The sequence below is a fragment of the Hydractinia symbiolongicarpus genome, chromosome 5 (assembly GCF_029227915.1).
Source record: "Hydractinia symbiolongicarpus strain clone_291-10 chromosome 5, HSymV2.1, whole genome shotgun sequence".
Classification (NCBI taxonomy): Eukaryota; Metazoa; Cnidaria; class Hydrozoa; order Anthoathecata; family Hydractiniidae; genus Hydractinia; species Hydractinia symbiolongicarpus.
In genome coordinates, this window is record NC_079879.1 from 18,050,528 (window position 1) to 18,067,863 (window position 17,336).

The following is a 17,336-nucleotide window of genomic DNA, read 5'->3' on the forward strand; positions in this document are numbered from 1 at the left end:
GTTGGCAGATAACAATCACATTCAAAAGAAATGATATTATATTTTGTGAAGAACATGACTGGCCAATAATAATTTTGCGTGTGGACGTATTATGCAATAGGCGAATGAGAAATTGGAGCGTCTTTCGGTCGATCACGTTGCTAAACTCGAGATTTTAAATGTTGCAAGTAAGATATTGCGACTAAATTTTGGAATGTTTAAGAAATACTTCAATGCTATTCTGCTTCGTAAGTTCGTCAAAAACACATCATCCATCCGATACATTTTCTTAATCAGCATTTAAAGTTCTACACAACGGAGGCTAAGAAAACCAGATTTAAAAAAACAACCTTTCTTGCCACTTTGGTGCCGTCACCAAAACTCTTATATTTCTTTATATTTTTATTGATTTGCCACGGGCTTTTATCGACTGATATTTTATATTTAAGCATTGGAAGAAGACAAGACAATACTGGAAGTTGAATTGTTAAAGTATCGAGATGACGTAAAAATGTTGGAAGAAGCTGTCTCTATGCTTGAAGCTCAATCGAAAGATTACAAACAGGACATTGTGAGTTTAAAAACAAAAGAGGAACGTCTACTGGCAAGTGTGAGGGTGGAAAAAGAAAAATTTAACAAGGAAGTGAACACGTTGAGGCAAGAAATGTCTACTTTGCGGGTCGAACGACGTCGTTTCCAACGCGACATTTCAATATCTAGATCCGACAAATCGAATACGGAGAGAGCGTATAATGCTTTGAAAATACAGAAAGATTCTCTTCAAGACGACCTCTCTTCATACAAACAGGAAGAGAAACGACTTCAACGCGAAATCATGCTGTTGAAAAGTGATCGAACCAAATTAGAACGGGAGGTGAACAGTTTGAAAAATGATAACATAAAACTTAAACAACAAATTGCACAGGCTGATAAAGTGAAGATGAACTTTAAGCTTTTGCAAAAAAATGAAGAGAAAATATTAAGTATGTTTAATTTGGAAAAAGATAAATTAATTGAAAGCTTGTGCGCATTTAAAGAAAAGTATAATCGCATGGAGCAGGATTTTTCAAAAATTTGTGCTGAGAAAGAAAAACTGTCTAAACAGCTTAAACGTTACGAGGAATCCACTAGTAGTGCTTCGACGGTGCGGCGTTCGCAAAGCCAACCTACAAGTGACATGAAGGTATTAACTCCTGAGAAAAGGTTAAAAGCCTCCTCCTCAGTTCAAGGCGCACTGGTTAGACGCAGCGTCCATTCTGGTGAGGTATCCGAAGTCGAAGGAAAAGTGCTTGATTTGCAACGCAGGTTAGCTTTCTTTATGGCTGAAAAAGAAGACACCCAGAAAGAAATTATAACTACACGGGAGAGAAATGCGAAATTGACATCAGAAATCAAATGTTTAGAGGACGACACTGCTAAAATACAAGTGTTACTCAGTACTCTCACTAAAGAAAAAGAGTTGTTAGCTAGCGAACTTTCGCAGAATACTACATCAAGACAACTGTTAATAAAAGAACGGGACGAGTTAAAACAAGTGGTCGACTCCGCACAAGAAGTGACCACGCAGTTGCGCAATCAACTGGATAAAGTTTCCGAACAAAATCGAATTTTAGAAGTCGACCAAATGACAATAAAAGAAAGTGTAAAACTATTGCAAAGTGAAAGTGTAGTTTTGGCTGCAGAAAACCAACACATTAAAACGGAATTCGAAACAGTTGATCGCGAATTGACTGCGACGCGGTCTGTTGTTCAAAACTTGAATTCAAAGTTAGGAGAGATGAACAAGAAATTGAAGGAAGCCGGAGAGAAAGAAAATACTCTCATAAAACAGGTTAACCTTGATTTTGTGTAACTGTTGTGATATTGTTTATTCATACTGACAAACAATTTTTTTTCACCAAACAAAGAAAGACGTCTATTTTCTCGTGCGCTTTATTTCATCACTAAATTTGGGTACTCGGGTAAACCTGGAAAATAGCTGTATAGTTAAATTCTTTTGTAGTAAAGCAAGTCAATAAATATTGAGGTGATGACAATACGTATAAAAGTACATTTCTCTACAAAAAAATTTTTAACAGCAAACTTGAACCTAAATATAGGATATATAGAATATATAGAACCTAAATGATAAAATAGTGAAATTCTTTGAATTCCTTGTTTTTGATGTGCGTGTTTTTTCTCTGCTATGTTCCGTTTACATATTTGTTTAAAACAATCGTGAAACCTTGGTTAAAGACTCTTTCTTTTCTCAGGTGTCTCTTCTGGAAAATGAAAATTTGAGTTTAGTTGGTCAAGTTGGTGCATGTCAACAAGAAGAAGAGTTATTAGTTCATCAACTGCGAGGACTTAATCTACAATTCAACCATTTAGAAGCTACGTTGGAAAATGTGGTTAGCTACGAAAATCAAGTTTCATCGAACGAAGTAAGTGATAAAATTGCGAAATATTTTAGGACTAGGCAAGTCGTGTTATAGAATATTGATGATGATGAACATCACTGATAAAGCCTCCACGCTGTTCTTTCCTTCCGCTAATGTTTAATGCTTCTAGTCGGGTTTTTTTGTAGAGTCAAACAGAAGACGTAAAAAACAAAAATACTGCTCTTGAGCAGACTGTAAAAGATTTAAAAACTCAATTGGTTGTACTTGAATTTGATGCCAGTAAATTGAAGAAGAAGCGTGAAGAAATTGAAGCGTTGTTACAAAATTCAAACAAAGAAAAGGGTATGTCTGTGTCTTGATTATCTGTTTGAAGTATTTCAGTTTTTCTTCTGTATGTATTTAAGGTTGGCTAGTAAAATAATGACAAGCCCATAGTATTTGAAATTACTTTTGAATGGTTTTGTAAATGAAGACGATAGAACCTCAACAATTGCATATATACTAAGAAGCAGTTCAATGCAAGACACTCCATAATTTCTTTGTTTATTTGTTAAAAACTAACTGCGTTTTTGAACAAGAATTTATTCGAGTAGCAGTGGCTTAGTGTTATAGCGTTGTTTATACCTATCCCCTGGTTTAAATTCCACTCGCTGCGATTGTAAAAGTCGATTCTCTTGGAGTTACTGCTTAATTCATCTGGTAATGGTTTCGGCCGTAAAAGTGAATATGGGAAGGTTCCACTGTGAATAAGTTCAGCAAAAAGTAGCCCTCTCCACTCCTTCTACTTGGTGATTTGATAATGCAACGACTACGGGCTTAAGGGGAATAAACGATTAATAAATAATTTTCGTTTATTGTGTGTATTCTTTCGTGTTCGTCACAATTTTACCATTATTTGTGTAGCTACGCTGGTGACCAACATTGAGCTTTTGAAAACTGAAGTTGTGAAATTGAAGAATGAAAAGGTAGATATTGAGAAGAAAATTGCTTTATTAGAGGAAGAGCTAAAAGTAATGGGTCGTGAGAACATTCTCCTTAATCAACATATCATGGTAAGTATATTTGTGTGACGGTTTGCACTCCTTAAGTGCAATAAGATCATTGCAACTTTACATTTTTCCCTTTCTCTATTTGTACATTTTATATTTAAGGAAAAGAGCAATCGTTTGCATCAAGAGAGGTCCAACTACAAAGAGCATATTGACAGATTGCAAGAACAAATTGAAGATCTGGTGAAGGAACGAATCCATCTGGAAGCAGAGTTGGGTTTTTTGAAGAAACAAAATGAACAGCTTCGTCAGGAGATTGTCATCATCTTGGAGGATAATGATAATTTAGAACATGAGCTGGGCGGTTTGGAAGATGTGTTTGGTCGACAAGAGAAGGAACTTGGCTCTGCGACCGAAGAGACTAAAGCTTTGTTGCGGTAACTTTTTTGTCAAATTAACATTCTCGATATTCTAAGTCGTTGTTTGTTTTCATATTGAAACTATCGAAACAAAAAATAATTGCAGCTACCTCTTTATCTATACTTCAGGAACTTTTAATTTCGCCATTTTTCTTTGTAAAGCTACAGTTTTTTTTCACATCTGCGTAATACTTCGAACGTGTTAGCTAATAGGGAAGCAAAATTTTTAATTTGAACGTAAGAATTTTAGTATCCAATGTTCGTAAGGTATAAGGGGATGATAATATAAGCCTAGTTAACTCAGTGCTGTTTCGTTTAAAGGGAAATCTATTTTTCGCTACTGTTTTGGAAAATTTGTTTCACAAGAGAATTTTGATTGCATGGGTGGGTTGGCTTACTTGTTGATTTTTCAACCCAGATGAGTTTGTTTTAGGCGAGCTGGCGTGTGAGCTCATCTCGTGACCTTATCTCGTTTTTGTGCTTATCCCAGCACAAAAACGAGTTTGTGCATGCAAAGCTTAAACTAGCCGCAGTTTACCACTCGTTTGTAAGTCTAATAAGTTTTGTATTAGAAATTGAACAAGTGACGAATATAGTGAAAACGTAGTAAGAAGGAATCTTTTATTTCAAAAGTAAAATTGACTTCACAAGGTTTTGCTTTGTCAACACCATCAATTTGAAATTTTTAACTTGATTCGGTTCTAGGGGGTAATATAAGGTATCCCCTTTAAACTCTCCTACATTAAATTGTCCTAGTTGATAAGAACGTCAAGGCTGAGATTTTTCCATAAATAAAAAAATAAAAGGTACGCCTTCGTAGATTAAAGGTTACCTCCCGAGCAAAATAATGTTACCTAAAACGATGCAGAATACTGTTTGACCAAACAAAATAATAATTTTTTTTGCTACACTTGTTAATTATAAAAGTACTAGTTAAAACATTTTTAACTTCACCCTCGAGCTCCTTCCTAGCCGGCTTTTAAACGCGATAAAAAATGCTTACTTGCCGCTTTCCACGTCATCACGAAATAAGCTCTGACCGCGCTGTATAGACACAGGTCAATTTACTGACTTTAAGCCTTGTGTTAGAAGAACGAAGAAATGAATTTAAATAAATATTTTTACTTTGTCTCTGAAAAAAAAATCAGGATAAAAAAGGACTTTTTATTCCATAATACTTCCTCTGATTTGAGCATATACATACTAACAAGGCGATAAATTAAATTCGCCGAAACTTTCCCAACGTTTTTTTTTTTATATAAAAATACAAATTTTTAAAGCTTTAGGCTCAGCGGGAAATTCTTTAAAGAGATTTTGAGTAATTTTCAGGCTGGGATTATTTACTTTAAGGGAAATATCTTTCGCGGGGACAAATTTTTCCCCAGAAGGGCTTGTTAGGTTTTTTGTACTCTTAACCGTAGACATGAACAAAAAACCTAACAAACCTAACAAACAAGCTCTGGGACGAGGTACTTCACGATCGACCAACACTTTAGCGTAAAGAAACTTTGACGATCGACCAACACTTTAGCGTGATGTACTTTCACGATCGACCAACACTTTAGCGTGAAGAAACTTTCACGATCGACCAACACTTAAAACTCTAACCATATAAGAAGAACACAATAAGCACGGGTTTCTAAGAAATAAACTGGCGGTTGAAACCTTATTTTTGTGGTTTATACAAAAAAAATTATATTTCACAGCATTTCAATTTTTTACATAAACATTTACACGAAATACAAAAAATGTTAGTGACATCTTTTGTTGTGATGTCTATTTCTACTAAAATTAGTTCGTTCGGTTGCGCGATCCTTTTCCACAAAAGTTAGAAGTTAAGTTAAAAAATACAACAGTTTGTATTACACTATGTAAATCAAAAGGACACTCACGCTATCTTTTGGGGTACAATTTTTTACCGTAAGGCAAAGATGAAGCAACGATGGTAGCAAACGTCGTGTATCAATACCATAGTTGACACATTAAACAACACTGCACTCAAACAAATGCTTAGCTAGGTAGTTTTCAATTAAAAAAATATGCGGTTTCTATTAATTTTTTAAAGTTTGGTGTTCGTACAAAACAAAATAGAATTCACTTTGGTAACGTGCAGCTTTATAATCAAATCTCTTACCTTATGAATGTCGAACTTACGTTACTTCACCTTTCTCTTTCTTCTTTCGCTTAAAACCTTATATCTCCTTAGGCGTTCGTCGAAAACATATGATTCTATGCATATTATTGGTCAGCCTTTCAGGCAACGAATAAACAAAATTTCGCCAAATATTTTTTTAAATATGCACTGCTGACTTCAGAAAGCAACTTATTCTTTCATTGTCCTTCTGCCTAAGTGGATTTTTCACGGGCTTTATCGATTAGTATATAAACTCCCCTATGTTGTGTTTCTTTCGTAGAGCTTCTTCAGTCATCTTGTATAGTGTAGATGTAATAATTATAGTTATAATAGTTATATAGTTTAAATTCTTACTTCTTTAAATCTGGCTCGGTATGGACCATGTTTAAATAATAAAAAACGCGTCCGTATATGATTTTTTATTCTGAACTAATTAAAATATATATAAAACCGTAAACGTGCGCATATTTTGTCGCGTGATTAACAACTTAGTGCACAGTTCCTAAATAATATCGAACAGGTTGTCATAATTACATATTTCTTTCAGTCAACTTTGCGCTGTTGAAGCAGAGAATCTCAATTTGTGCACACAACAAAGCTTGCGACATGATGACGTAGAAGATTTTAAAAAACAAATTGACCGGTTGGAACGCGAAAAGGAAAAGATTGGAATCGAGAAAATGTCTACTGAAGTTAAAACCAAAACTTTAAAGGAGCGCCTTTTGATGGCTGAATTGGAGATTTCTAAACTTAAGTCTGAACATGCAACAGTGGAAAGTCAGAGAAGGTATTGAAACTTTCAATTTTGAACTTTTGTACTGCATATGACCCCAAGAGTTTTACAGATCACAATTGTTGTACGAAAACCAACTGCATATTTGATATCGACTCAGGAAAAATCTGGAAAGCTTAGGAGGTACTTAAAAATTCTAAAAAAATTTGCATGCCTTTAACCTGGGAAGACTCAGGGAATTTTGGCTCTACTTGAGAAAACTTGAGGGATTTTGGGAGATGCTTTCCCTGAAATGTGTTTAATCAAGAAATGTAAAACAGTAGCAGCAAACCCTAAATTAGGTATTATTGAAATCATATTCCTTTACAACTTGCATAAAATGGGCTTTACGTCCCATATTTTGTAGTGAATATAATTAGCTTCTCCAATAAATTGGAGGGAACTATTATACTGAAACGTGATTCTTCCTTAGAAAGATTTCATGAAGAGCAGACATGTGTGTTGCCCAGCAGACCTATTTTTTCTTACCACTCGAAAGACGGAAAAATTATGTGTGAGAGAAATTGAGTTTTAATTTCCTCGAAGAAAGTTAACTAGGCTAACACAAGTGGTAAAACTTGTGATTTTCTCGTTTCTAACATACTTAATAATACCTGACTACTTGTGTTATGTATGCCATTCGATAAGCACAGTGCTTCATACTAAAAGTATATATACTTAAAAATCCGAGTGAGAAAAAACTTCATAAGTTTTGAGAAAAAGAGATTTATTTTGATACTGTCTTTAAAAATTACATTCTTATTTTTGTTATAAAAGCATTTCTACGAAATTTAAAAGTTTCTCACTGAAAACCAGGTTGTTGTTTTAATGCACACCTGACATGCACGCACTAGTAATTTCCACATTCAGCTTTAAATATTCTTGAGAAAATATTGCAGCTTTTTCTCTTTAACTAAAACTATATCTGTTTTACTTCGGAATTAAAATCAGCCCTAACCGAACCTTTTTTTGTTGAGAAAGGTTAAACATATGGATCCACAATATTTGATGTTGACGCTATAGTATTACTATCTAGCCCCTATTTAACTTGGTTCATTATCTTTAAGAGTAACTTAGGTGTGGAATAAACGTGTTACCTAATGTAGGTTGCTAGTGGAAGACCTCGATGCTGCTGATCGTGAGAGAAATTTACTGAAATCAGAGCTGCATGGACTCGCTCGCGCATTGTCACCTCTCAAGAAAGATGTGAGCGATGTACTTCGAAAACAAGAAAGTTTGCAAAGTGAATTAAACCAATCATCCAATATTGACATCAGTAATGAACTGCTGCGAATAAAGGAAGATCTGTGCTCGTTTAATGCAGAAAAAGCTGCTCTCGAGTGCGAACAGTGTGATTTAGAAAGCAGATTGAGAACTTTAAGCGAAGAGAAAGAAGGCTTGAGAGGGAAGCTAAGAAATCTAATTCAAGTTAGTCCTTTTAACAGTTATTGCTGCAAATTTCTGTTTATTTGTATGTCAGTTTTGTTGTTTTTCTTACCTTTGACTATATCTCCCGTTTTTGTATGTGTCCTAAGTAAATACTGCATTTGTCTTACAATAAAGAAGGCTTTTTCTTTGCAGGATTTAAACAATCGAAGTCAGGAGGGCACACATAACGATCTCACTGAAATGGAAGAAACAATTCAATTGATCAGTCAATTGATTACGAAGAAAGACGACTTAAATGAAGATAAAATCCTATTAACTGAAGATTTATTGGATGCTCAATACACAAACCAAGTTTTAAATGTTTCACTCTCTACCTGCAGTGACAGGTTGAGGTCGACGCAAGAAGAACTTGGCATTGCTACGGTCGAAAGGTTGAAACTAAAAGACAAAGCTAGGCAAGTTGATAGACGTGTTTCAGAGATTCAAAAACTACAATTTGACTGCAAGAGTGGAGTGAGCCCGTTACAATACGAATTAAACAAGCTGAAAACTGACATTAGTAATTTTGAGGTTGAGCAATTAAATGTGTTAGAAGAAGTGCAAAATTTAAACAAACAGTTAGAACTAGCTGAAAACAACTTAATAAATGTTGTATACTTTAAAAAAGTTATCGAAAAAAATCTACGTCAATATAAAGAACGAAACAATCAACTTGAATTGCATTTGAGAGTGATTTATGACGACTTGGTCGGGATGGAGGCACATATGGAAACAGCGCCAAGTAAAAGTGCCAAAGTGTTGCTCGAAACCCTCGATTTGCATAAACATTTTCAGTCATTAGAAGACGATTTGAGGACGACAGAATCGCACAATGTTGCTTTAAAAGAAGATGCTGCAAATTTATTAGAACGTTGTGCGGCACTTGAAGAAGAGAAAAATATAAACACGGTAAGTTCAGGATATCTTCAAGATAGCATGGATGGTCAGCATTCTTTAATTGCACAACTTCAAAAAGAGAAAGATGCTTTAGCGTATGAGAAGAGCAGACTGCTTACGAAATTATCCTTCTATAAAGACGACAAAAAACGAATTTTGGAAGATTCGCAACGTTTAAACAAAAATCTGGCTGCTTATGCCAGATACACTCAACAACTAGAGAAAAAATTACAAGTCCTTAAAATCGATTTGTCAGATTTGAAAAATTCTCCAGAATGTGTTAGCATGAGCGCTGCTTTCAGCAGTACTAATCTGAAGGAAGCCTCTGGCATGTTATGTGATCGTTGCATTGTTAATGTAAGGCGTAAGTTTGAAGGGGTGCACGTAAACACTCAGTTATTGGGAGATGAGTTGCTAGATTGTATCACAGACAATTTATCTCTCGAAACAGCAATTTTTAGTTTTATGGAAGAGAAGTTAAAACTAGAGAGAGAAATGGTTGTGGTCGAAACAGATTTTTGTGATTTGGGACAACAAGCCCTATTAAATGAATTGAGCAGTCAGCATTTGTCGGGTTAACATTGAAATATAAGATCCTGATCATTTAGTCCGTTATTTTTTGATCCCTTAAAAATACCTCTACCCAATTTTTTCAACATATTCCTTTTCCAAGCTAGCCTGCGTACACTGTAACCCCTTGCCCTCCCACCCTCCGTCCCACTCCCTTCCACCCTTATTGAAACCATGTCTATACATATATTGTAGAATGCATCCCTTTGGTCATTTGTGAACAAAAAGTAGGTGGTGCAGAGATTTAATGATGGCGTGAAAAGTACGACAGCTTGAGAATATCATGACAGTCAGAGTACTTCGCATCGTTTGGTGGTTGTGGACTTCGTACAACTGAACGCAGCAATATGTGATCCATCGATGGTGAACCTTTGTTACACTTTTTTAATTTTTATTACAATTTATAATTTGCACTTTTAAAACGAAAACAACACATTTCCTAAAAAAAGCAAAATTCTGTTATTAAAAAAGAACCTTCTCGTCTAATGTAACTCATTTTTTTATGTTCTGAATATTTTTTGTAGATAATTTACATTTTTGTTATTAGTGACTTTTCGAAATAGCTATTTAATTTATCTGTGTATTTAAATCTTGTAAATTATCTGCTGTTGACTAGTATATACAAATATATGTAGATGGAGGTGATCTCTATCAGCGAGAGTGTGAAGTGTAAACTTTGAACCAGCGACCATTGGGTTAGTGCCCCACTGCTCTGCCAACTGAGCTATCAGTCCGACAGTGAGGCGAGTTTGCAATTGCCTTTTCTCTCAGTACAGGATCGGGCCATACTATAGGCTTCGAAGTCGTTTACGTGAGACCCAAAGTGAACTCGAACTGGTTAGAGTCACTTCGGTTAACAGTGTATTTCTTACAACTGTTTAGAGAAATAAGTTTTAATAACTTCGGCTGACATTTTTAGCTGATACAAGATTCTAATGTAAACATTTCACCCAAGTGAAATACGGCTTTTGAACAGTGTTTATCCCTGAAAGTGACGTTTCTTACAGTCAGATAATACAAAACTACAAATATGGGAGATATTGGTTCTGATTAAAAAAGAGCCGATAGAGAGTTTTACAAGCCTAATGGTTGTGACACTTTAAGCCTTTTTTTACTATCTTTAATATAAGCATCTCTACTTAAATTTGACGACTATCGTCCGTGTTTATATATCAATCGAACATCAATGTTGTTATTGGCTGTTGAAATCCCCCCCTTCTGAGCGAAGGGAATGCAATTTATAATTTTTTCTTTCTTTTCTGTACAAAGCTTTTATTTGCTCCATAAATATTTCTCTGGTTTTAGTGTATGATAATCTTTTTTAACCGTGAACATTGTAGCCTTTTCAAGTTTTAACCTGGCGGCAAATAAAAAACGAATCTGGTTCGTTATTAAACTTGTCTCAAGCCAAAATACAGGGCAGTAACGAGATCTTATGCTGCTTGTATAAAAAGAATTCCCTTTTCTTAGCTGATCACGTTTGGAATTTTCAAGGAAAACTTCGATACAACTAAAAGTTACTTATTCTGAAAAAAACTGTGAAACCAAGTATCAAAATAATCAAAAATATTAGTTACGCCAGATTAGTATTGCCGTAATTGTCTACCACTGTTTAAATAATCTTTTTGGTTTTTGCTTTTGGTAGATGCTGCTAAACGTTTTGCTTTTTCTGACAAAAGAATGATCAGTTGGACTGTTTTTTGCGCTGAAAGAGTGATTTTCCAAATTTGCATGCTGCAAATTCTTTGCATTCGCTTGCCCATTGTCATTTCTTCCATGCTGGCTTTTACTTGGCCAAAAAAAGTCTAGTGAAAATCCACCAACACTGAAAATAAAAGGGGAGTCATTGCGACGCTCTTTAGGGTGTCGTTGATATTTGACTCTCTTAGGCGTAAAATTGCTTATAAAATGACTCCCTTATTGGATTTGGTTTTACATTTGATGAAGAGCTTTTATATTTTGAGCGAAATGACTCCCTTCGGCGAAAAAAAAAATGACTCCTTTAGGGAGCATTTATTGTACTCAAACAGAAAAGCACATGAAGCTATACATTCTCCCCTCAAAAGATGCGTTCGATGATTCGATGTGCGTTCAAATTAATTTGTTGTGCGTTCAATAATTTGTTGTGCGTTCAATAATTTGACGTGTGTTCGATGACAGATAACTTGCGCTCTTTCAAGATTTTTGGTGAAACGCGTGAGACCCCACGAAATTAAACCCTTATGTGCAATAAGTTGAAGATTCATTTTCCTGTTTCCCTTACATTTCTTGCCCTGCTTCTACGCATACTTCAATCTCTTCAAATTTTGTTGCAAGACATTCACAAGTTGTGCAAAGGAAGAATGGAAATATTATTAAAATAGGATTGCTTCTATTCCTGTTATCTAGGTATCACTTAAATGGTTTTTCACTAGGCGGATCATTCATGCGGATCGGTTCAAAATGTGTGTGTAGGTTGATTAGAATGCGACTGACGAAACTGCTTAAAATCTCTTAAAAAACACGTCTCCATGTTTTAATCCGCTTAGTAGTATATTTAGGATGAGGGGGCGTAGGGGAGTCAAATCGTGTAAGATAATAACCTAATGAGTGTCAATATGACACCCTTAATAGGGTCAATAAAAAAAGAAACGCTTAAAGGAGTCATTTTTTGTTGCTTCCATGAGGACCAAAAAGGGAGTCATTTCTGAAATTGATAACTAAAAGGGAGTCAAAAAATCAACGCGTAAGGGAGCCAAAATGATGCCCTTTAACATGTTAGTGAACGCATCCTGTCTTTTTCTATTTGACTTCCTCTTTGACTTGAAGTTTTCATTATATTGATTTTCCTCGTCTGCTTTGTTCTTTTTCATCTCTTTGCTCCAATTTGTGTAATGCGTTTGAATGAATGCAAAATTCGTAACACTTCTGATGAAACAAAGCGTTTTGCACTTTTTCATCAAGCTGTGTTGTGATGTTTACGTCTTTCTGTATTGCACTAAAATTGGATTAACATTTCATTAATTATTTCATCTCGGTACCTATATACGGTATTTTTTGACAAAACAGAAGATACTTTTGAAAGCATATTTGCGCATGTTGGAACTATTGTGATGCCTGCAATTAGTTGTCCAATCGATGGTTTTGCAAATGCCACCGAAGATGTTGATGCTATTGCAGCTGCTACTCGGTTAAATATTTATCCATTGGTTCACCAGTGAGGTGGCGTTACGGCTGCACATAATCCAAAGCAGTTCAATGAAGAGCAATGGGAAACATTGTATTCCTACTGCTCAATTAGTAACGCACTTATGGCAATGCTGTGAGAAGGATTTAGAGGAAGATCTGTTTAAAGATGTAAGTGACATTTACATTTTTACCGAAAATTCGTTATTACAAGCGATTAAGCGCCTTGCCGTAATTACCAAAGCCGCAAACGTCTGAAAAACTGAACTCCTTTCAATGAAACAGGACCATGGTCGGCCTGTGCAAACATTTGCTGCAAAGGCGAAGGGCAAGGCCCAATATGTTCATTATCCAAAAAATGTCCTAATGCTGATTGTCGACAAATGGTTGATTTACAGAGGATATTTTAAAATATGTACTTATTTCCGGTATTTCTGATAAAGAATTTTAAAATGCCGTTCTCGGCCAAGAAAACTTGGATTTAAAGTCACTAAACGAGACCATCATCGAAAGTAAGAAAATGGCAGCCCGTGCTGGGTCAACCATTAACGTTGATTCAGCAATGGCAATTAAAATCCAGGTGCAAAACAGGAAATCGACTTTTGATATTGAAACCAAGTTGGCCATGAAAGTTCAGTGCAAATCATGTCGCAGAAAAATATCCAAGTACGCTCTTCGAACAGGAAGAAAAGAGTTCACCCTGTGTGTACAATGCTGGAGGAAGCAGCAAACAACAACCCGGACACACAACGTGCGATCTGCGATGTCATAAGCAGTATCAGCAACTCATCAAAGAAAAAAAGAAAAAGTGGTAACCAACCACCATCAACGTTATTGTAACACCATTTTTTGACTTACGGATGGATGGTAAAGGAATCTCGAAAATAGCCAATGATAAGTTTGGTGATATCGACAAATGCTGGTGATTACGATCACACGAAGGCATCTTGCCCGAATCTTTACCCTTGAAAGGTTTCAGCAGTTGCAGATAGAGGTGCACAATCTTCGTTAATGGGATTTAAAACTTTTGCTGAAGGAATCACTCTTCTTGGGGCGATTTTTGCCAGACTGTCTAGGCTTGATAGAAAGGGGACAAGCAGCACAAATTATTTACGACTCTGATACCACTGATTTGTTTCACATCAGTCGCAATACGATGAAGCAGCTTCAAATCATACTACATGACTTCCTGAAAATCGGGACAACTGCTGCCTTCCTCAAGAATCTCCATATCTCCACACCAAAGAATCAGCCAGACCCAGGTAATAATGTCGTCACGTGCAAATGCCTACCCAGGTCTTACCGCCGCCAAGACCTGATGAACAGTGGCTGCTAAATCGTTATGCAGCATCAACCTTCAATCAGTGTCCACATCAGCTTCTTCCTATGATGAGCATAAATATCCAACCAGGTGTTACCCCATCTGCTGTGCACACCCCTGCTGCTGCACGTATACATTGGCGTAATCAGATTAGGAAACAACTTGATGACAAGGTACCATTGGGGGTTATCGAGAAGGTTGAACCAAATACCTCAACCACATGGTGTCATAGAGCAATTTGGGTTCAAAAGCCGGATAGTAGCCAACGATGAGAAGTGGATTTCCAAAGCTTGAATCAACACTGTCTCCGGGACACCCACCAAACCATTCTACCTTTCCATCGTGCACGCAGGTACCTACCGTTCTGTAACCGATGCTTGGAATGGTTATCACTCAGTTCCTGTGCGAAAGGAAAATCGCCATATGCTTACTTTCATCACAGAAGTCAGCCGGTATTGTTACAAGGTTGCTCCTCAGGGTTTCTTGTCAAGTGGTGATGGCTACACTCACCGGTATGATCGTATCATTGCCGATGTCCCAAGAAAAACCAAGTGTGTAGATGACACAGCCATGTGGGACAATGATTTGACTGAACATTGGTGGTGGATGATCGACTATCTTTGCCTTGTCGGTAATGAAGGCATAATCCTCACGCCCGCAAAGTTTCAGTGTGCACAAAAGGACATTGAATTCGCCGGTTTTCGTATATCAGCTGACCAAGTGAAACCGCTAAAAATATACATTGAATCGATAAAAGCCTTTCCTCAACCAAAGTCTATTAAAGACATTAGAGCATGGTTTAGATTAGTGTATCAGGTATCGCACTACAACAAGTTTATAGATAATCATGCGTCCTTTCAAACCCTATCTCAGTCCAAAAGTTTCTTTTTAATGGACTGCAGAACTAAATGAAGCATTTATTTGATCAAAAGAATGGATAATTGATGCCATAATAGGGTTCACACCCTCTTATGCAATCAATTTAATATTTGACCCAACGCGTAGAACCTGTGGTTACCATATTTGTTTATATCTTCCCCTCTAGCTGCTCTTATTGTATGTATTTTATATTTTCGCACATGTTAGTTTAGATTTCGTTCTTTAAAATTATTATCACGTTTTAAAATAAAGTTTTATTTGTATCCGAATTTATCTGGAACTTCAGAACCTGCGTATGCCCTGACTTCTCAAAAAACAGGCATTGGTTTTTGGCTCCGGCAAAATACTGCGACTGTGTATCTCTAAAATCGATTGCTGTAGATTCGGATGGAAGATTACTCTAGCAGGGTCAAGATTTGTTCGAGACAATGAGAAACGATATGTATTGATTGAAGAAGAGGCTCCAGGAATTGCTTGGTCTTGGAAGATTTAAAATATTTTACGTTTGGCTGGGACGATTTGATTGTGACGATTGATCACAAACCCTTAACCAAAATCTTTGGTGATCGTGCTTTGGATCATAGTTCATAGAAAAAACACTGGTAAGGAAGACATGAATAACCTATTATTATAACGCATATTTATATTTAAAGGGACATGATAATGCACAACTCATTTGCCGCACATGGAACTTCAGTTAAAAAGACAAGAATTTCTGCAAAGATTGCTCGTTTTATTCTAAAAAATATACAGTTTTAGACCAAATCTTATAATGAAATAATATTTCACAGTAGTGTATAAACCATACATATAAAAAAAAACGTAAAAAATCTTTCTTAAAATAAAATTCACGCAAAATATGAAAGGTGCTCTAAGATAAAACAAAAACATTGTTGATTCTTAAAAGATATTTGCACATGTAAACATTAAATCTTAAAGAGGCTACGGAACGGCTGTTGGTTTTTGACCTTTCATCCAGAATGAGTCTCGCTGAAATATTTCTTTGTAATATACTTTTCGAAAAAAATATTGAACCAGCGAGCAAAGTGCGCTGGTCTGTTCATTGCGCAAAACGCGATTGCCGGATTTTTAATATGTGCGCGGGATATACAGAATGTGAGCATTTTAACCGTATGGTAGCCCCTTTAGCAATATATATTTAGCAGCAGTTTGTTTTGTTAGGACAGAAGCAGCCACCATGAGAACGAAAGTTTCCACACAGGTATATGTTATAAAGTGGCTACGCACAAAGCTACAACCAGATAAGATTGATCAAAAAAATAAGTCTGCAAAACTCAACACAGAACTTTAAGTCACAGGTGTAAATTGTAGTGTATTCGGGTGCAGTATGTGTAAAAGAACAAAAGACATTGGTATATTTGAATTTTTATGTGATTGCTAAAATGGTACAGTGCAGCCAAGACGATTTTTTTTCCTCCTTTTTTACTTCTTTTAATTTACTTTTTGTTTTCATCGGCCACCATACTGATACCAATGAACTTAATATATTCAAGAAATGATAAACCTACAATACAAATAATGAATTTTAACAGACAAACCTAAACAATAAACAATTTGTGATTACTGCTAGCGCACTGTGTTGAGCCAAGTTATGATCCTTATAAATGCGTACTAAACGGATAAAAGTATATTAGCAGGGGAGTGTAACAATAATAACGACACATAAAAGCTAGGCCAGCAAATCATTCCTGTGTGCATAGCTATATACCTAGCTGTAACATCCTATAATATCTGTTGTTGATTAAGGTCCGACACAAAAAGAAAACAACTGAACTTTACCTAAACTAACCTCGTTTTGAAACAATGTTTAGAGTTTCCGTCACCACAATTGATCAAGAAAAGACGGTACTACAAATAGAAATATATTTTTTTGAACAACCATTTTAGCCGCACTGTGGCAGTTTGTTTTTAGGTTTTATGGGCATGATGAGTAAGATATCATCGAATATCGATGAGATTCATGCCCCTTGTTACGCTCGAACACAGTAATGGTGCCACCCTAAGTTTGTTGCAGATTATGTTATCGTGGTGAATTCGGCGAGCCAAACTGTCTATTTTACTTTCTACACAGACTTGCATGTTTAACTCTGATACTTAGAAACAACATTAGGAACTCGTATTCTTAAACTTAAATAAGGAACAAAAACATAAGAATGAAGAATAGGTCTCCCGGCTAATTTATCTTAAAATACCAGATTACGCCCCCTCCCTCCCTTCAAGTAATCTTTGAGCCTAAAATGAATTTCTAAAAAACCCGGCCGCATTTAAATAAATCCCAATTGGTTTTACGTGAGTTTTTAAGGAAAACAAATTTTGTAACATAGTTAATCAACATTTACTGTCAGACAATTACGATTTGAATTTTGTTCACAACATTTTAA

The 17,336-nt window shown here is 35.9% G+C and overlaps 1 protein-coding gene across 6 annotated transcripts in view; it reads left to right on the forward strand.

The window, feature by feature from the left end:
* LOC130645054 (kinesin-like protein KIF15) overlaps positions 1–10,229 on the forward strand; it is a 46,075-nt gene extending 35,846 nt beyond the window's left edge. For 5 of the 6 annotated variants that reach the window (XM_057450907.1, XM_057450908.1, XM_057450906.1 and 2 more), the window contains 8 exons: positions 429–1,810; positions 2,232–2,402; positions 2,546–2,702; positions 3,264–3,412; positions 3,512–3,786; positions 6,450–6,689; positions 7,781–8,102; positions 8,256–10,229. In XM_057450907.1, the coding sequence (XP_057306890.1) occupies positions 429–1,810; positions 2,232–2,402; positions 2,546–2,702; positions 3,264–3,412; positions 3,512–3,786; positions 6,450–6,689; positions 7,781–8,102; positions 8,256–9,578 (4,019 nt within the window). In that variant the 3' untranslated portion in view covers positions 9,579–10,229. The remainder of the gene's footprint in view (positions 1–428; positions 1,811–2,231; positions 2,403–2,545; positions 2,703–3,263; positions 3,413–3,511; positions 3,787–6,449; positions 6,690–7,780; positions 8,103–8,255) is intronic. The other variant, XM_057450911.1, reaches the window with a different exon arrangement.
* The last annotated feature ends 7,107 nt before the right edge of the window (positions 10,230–17,336 follow it).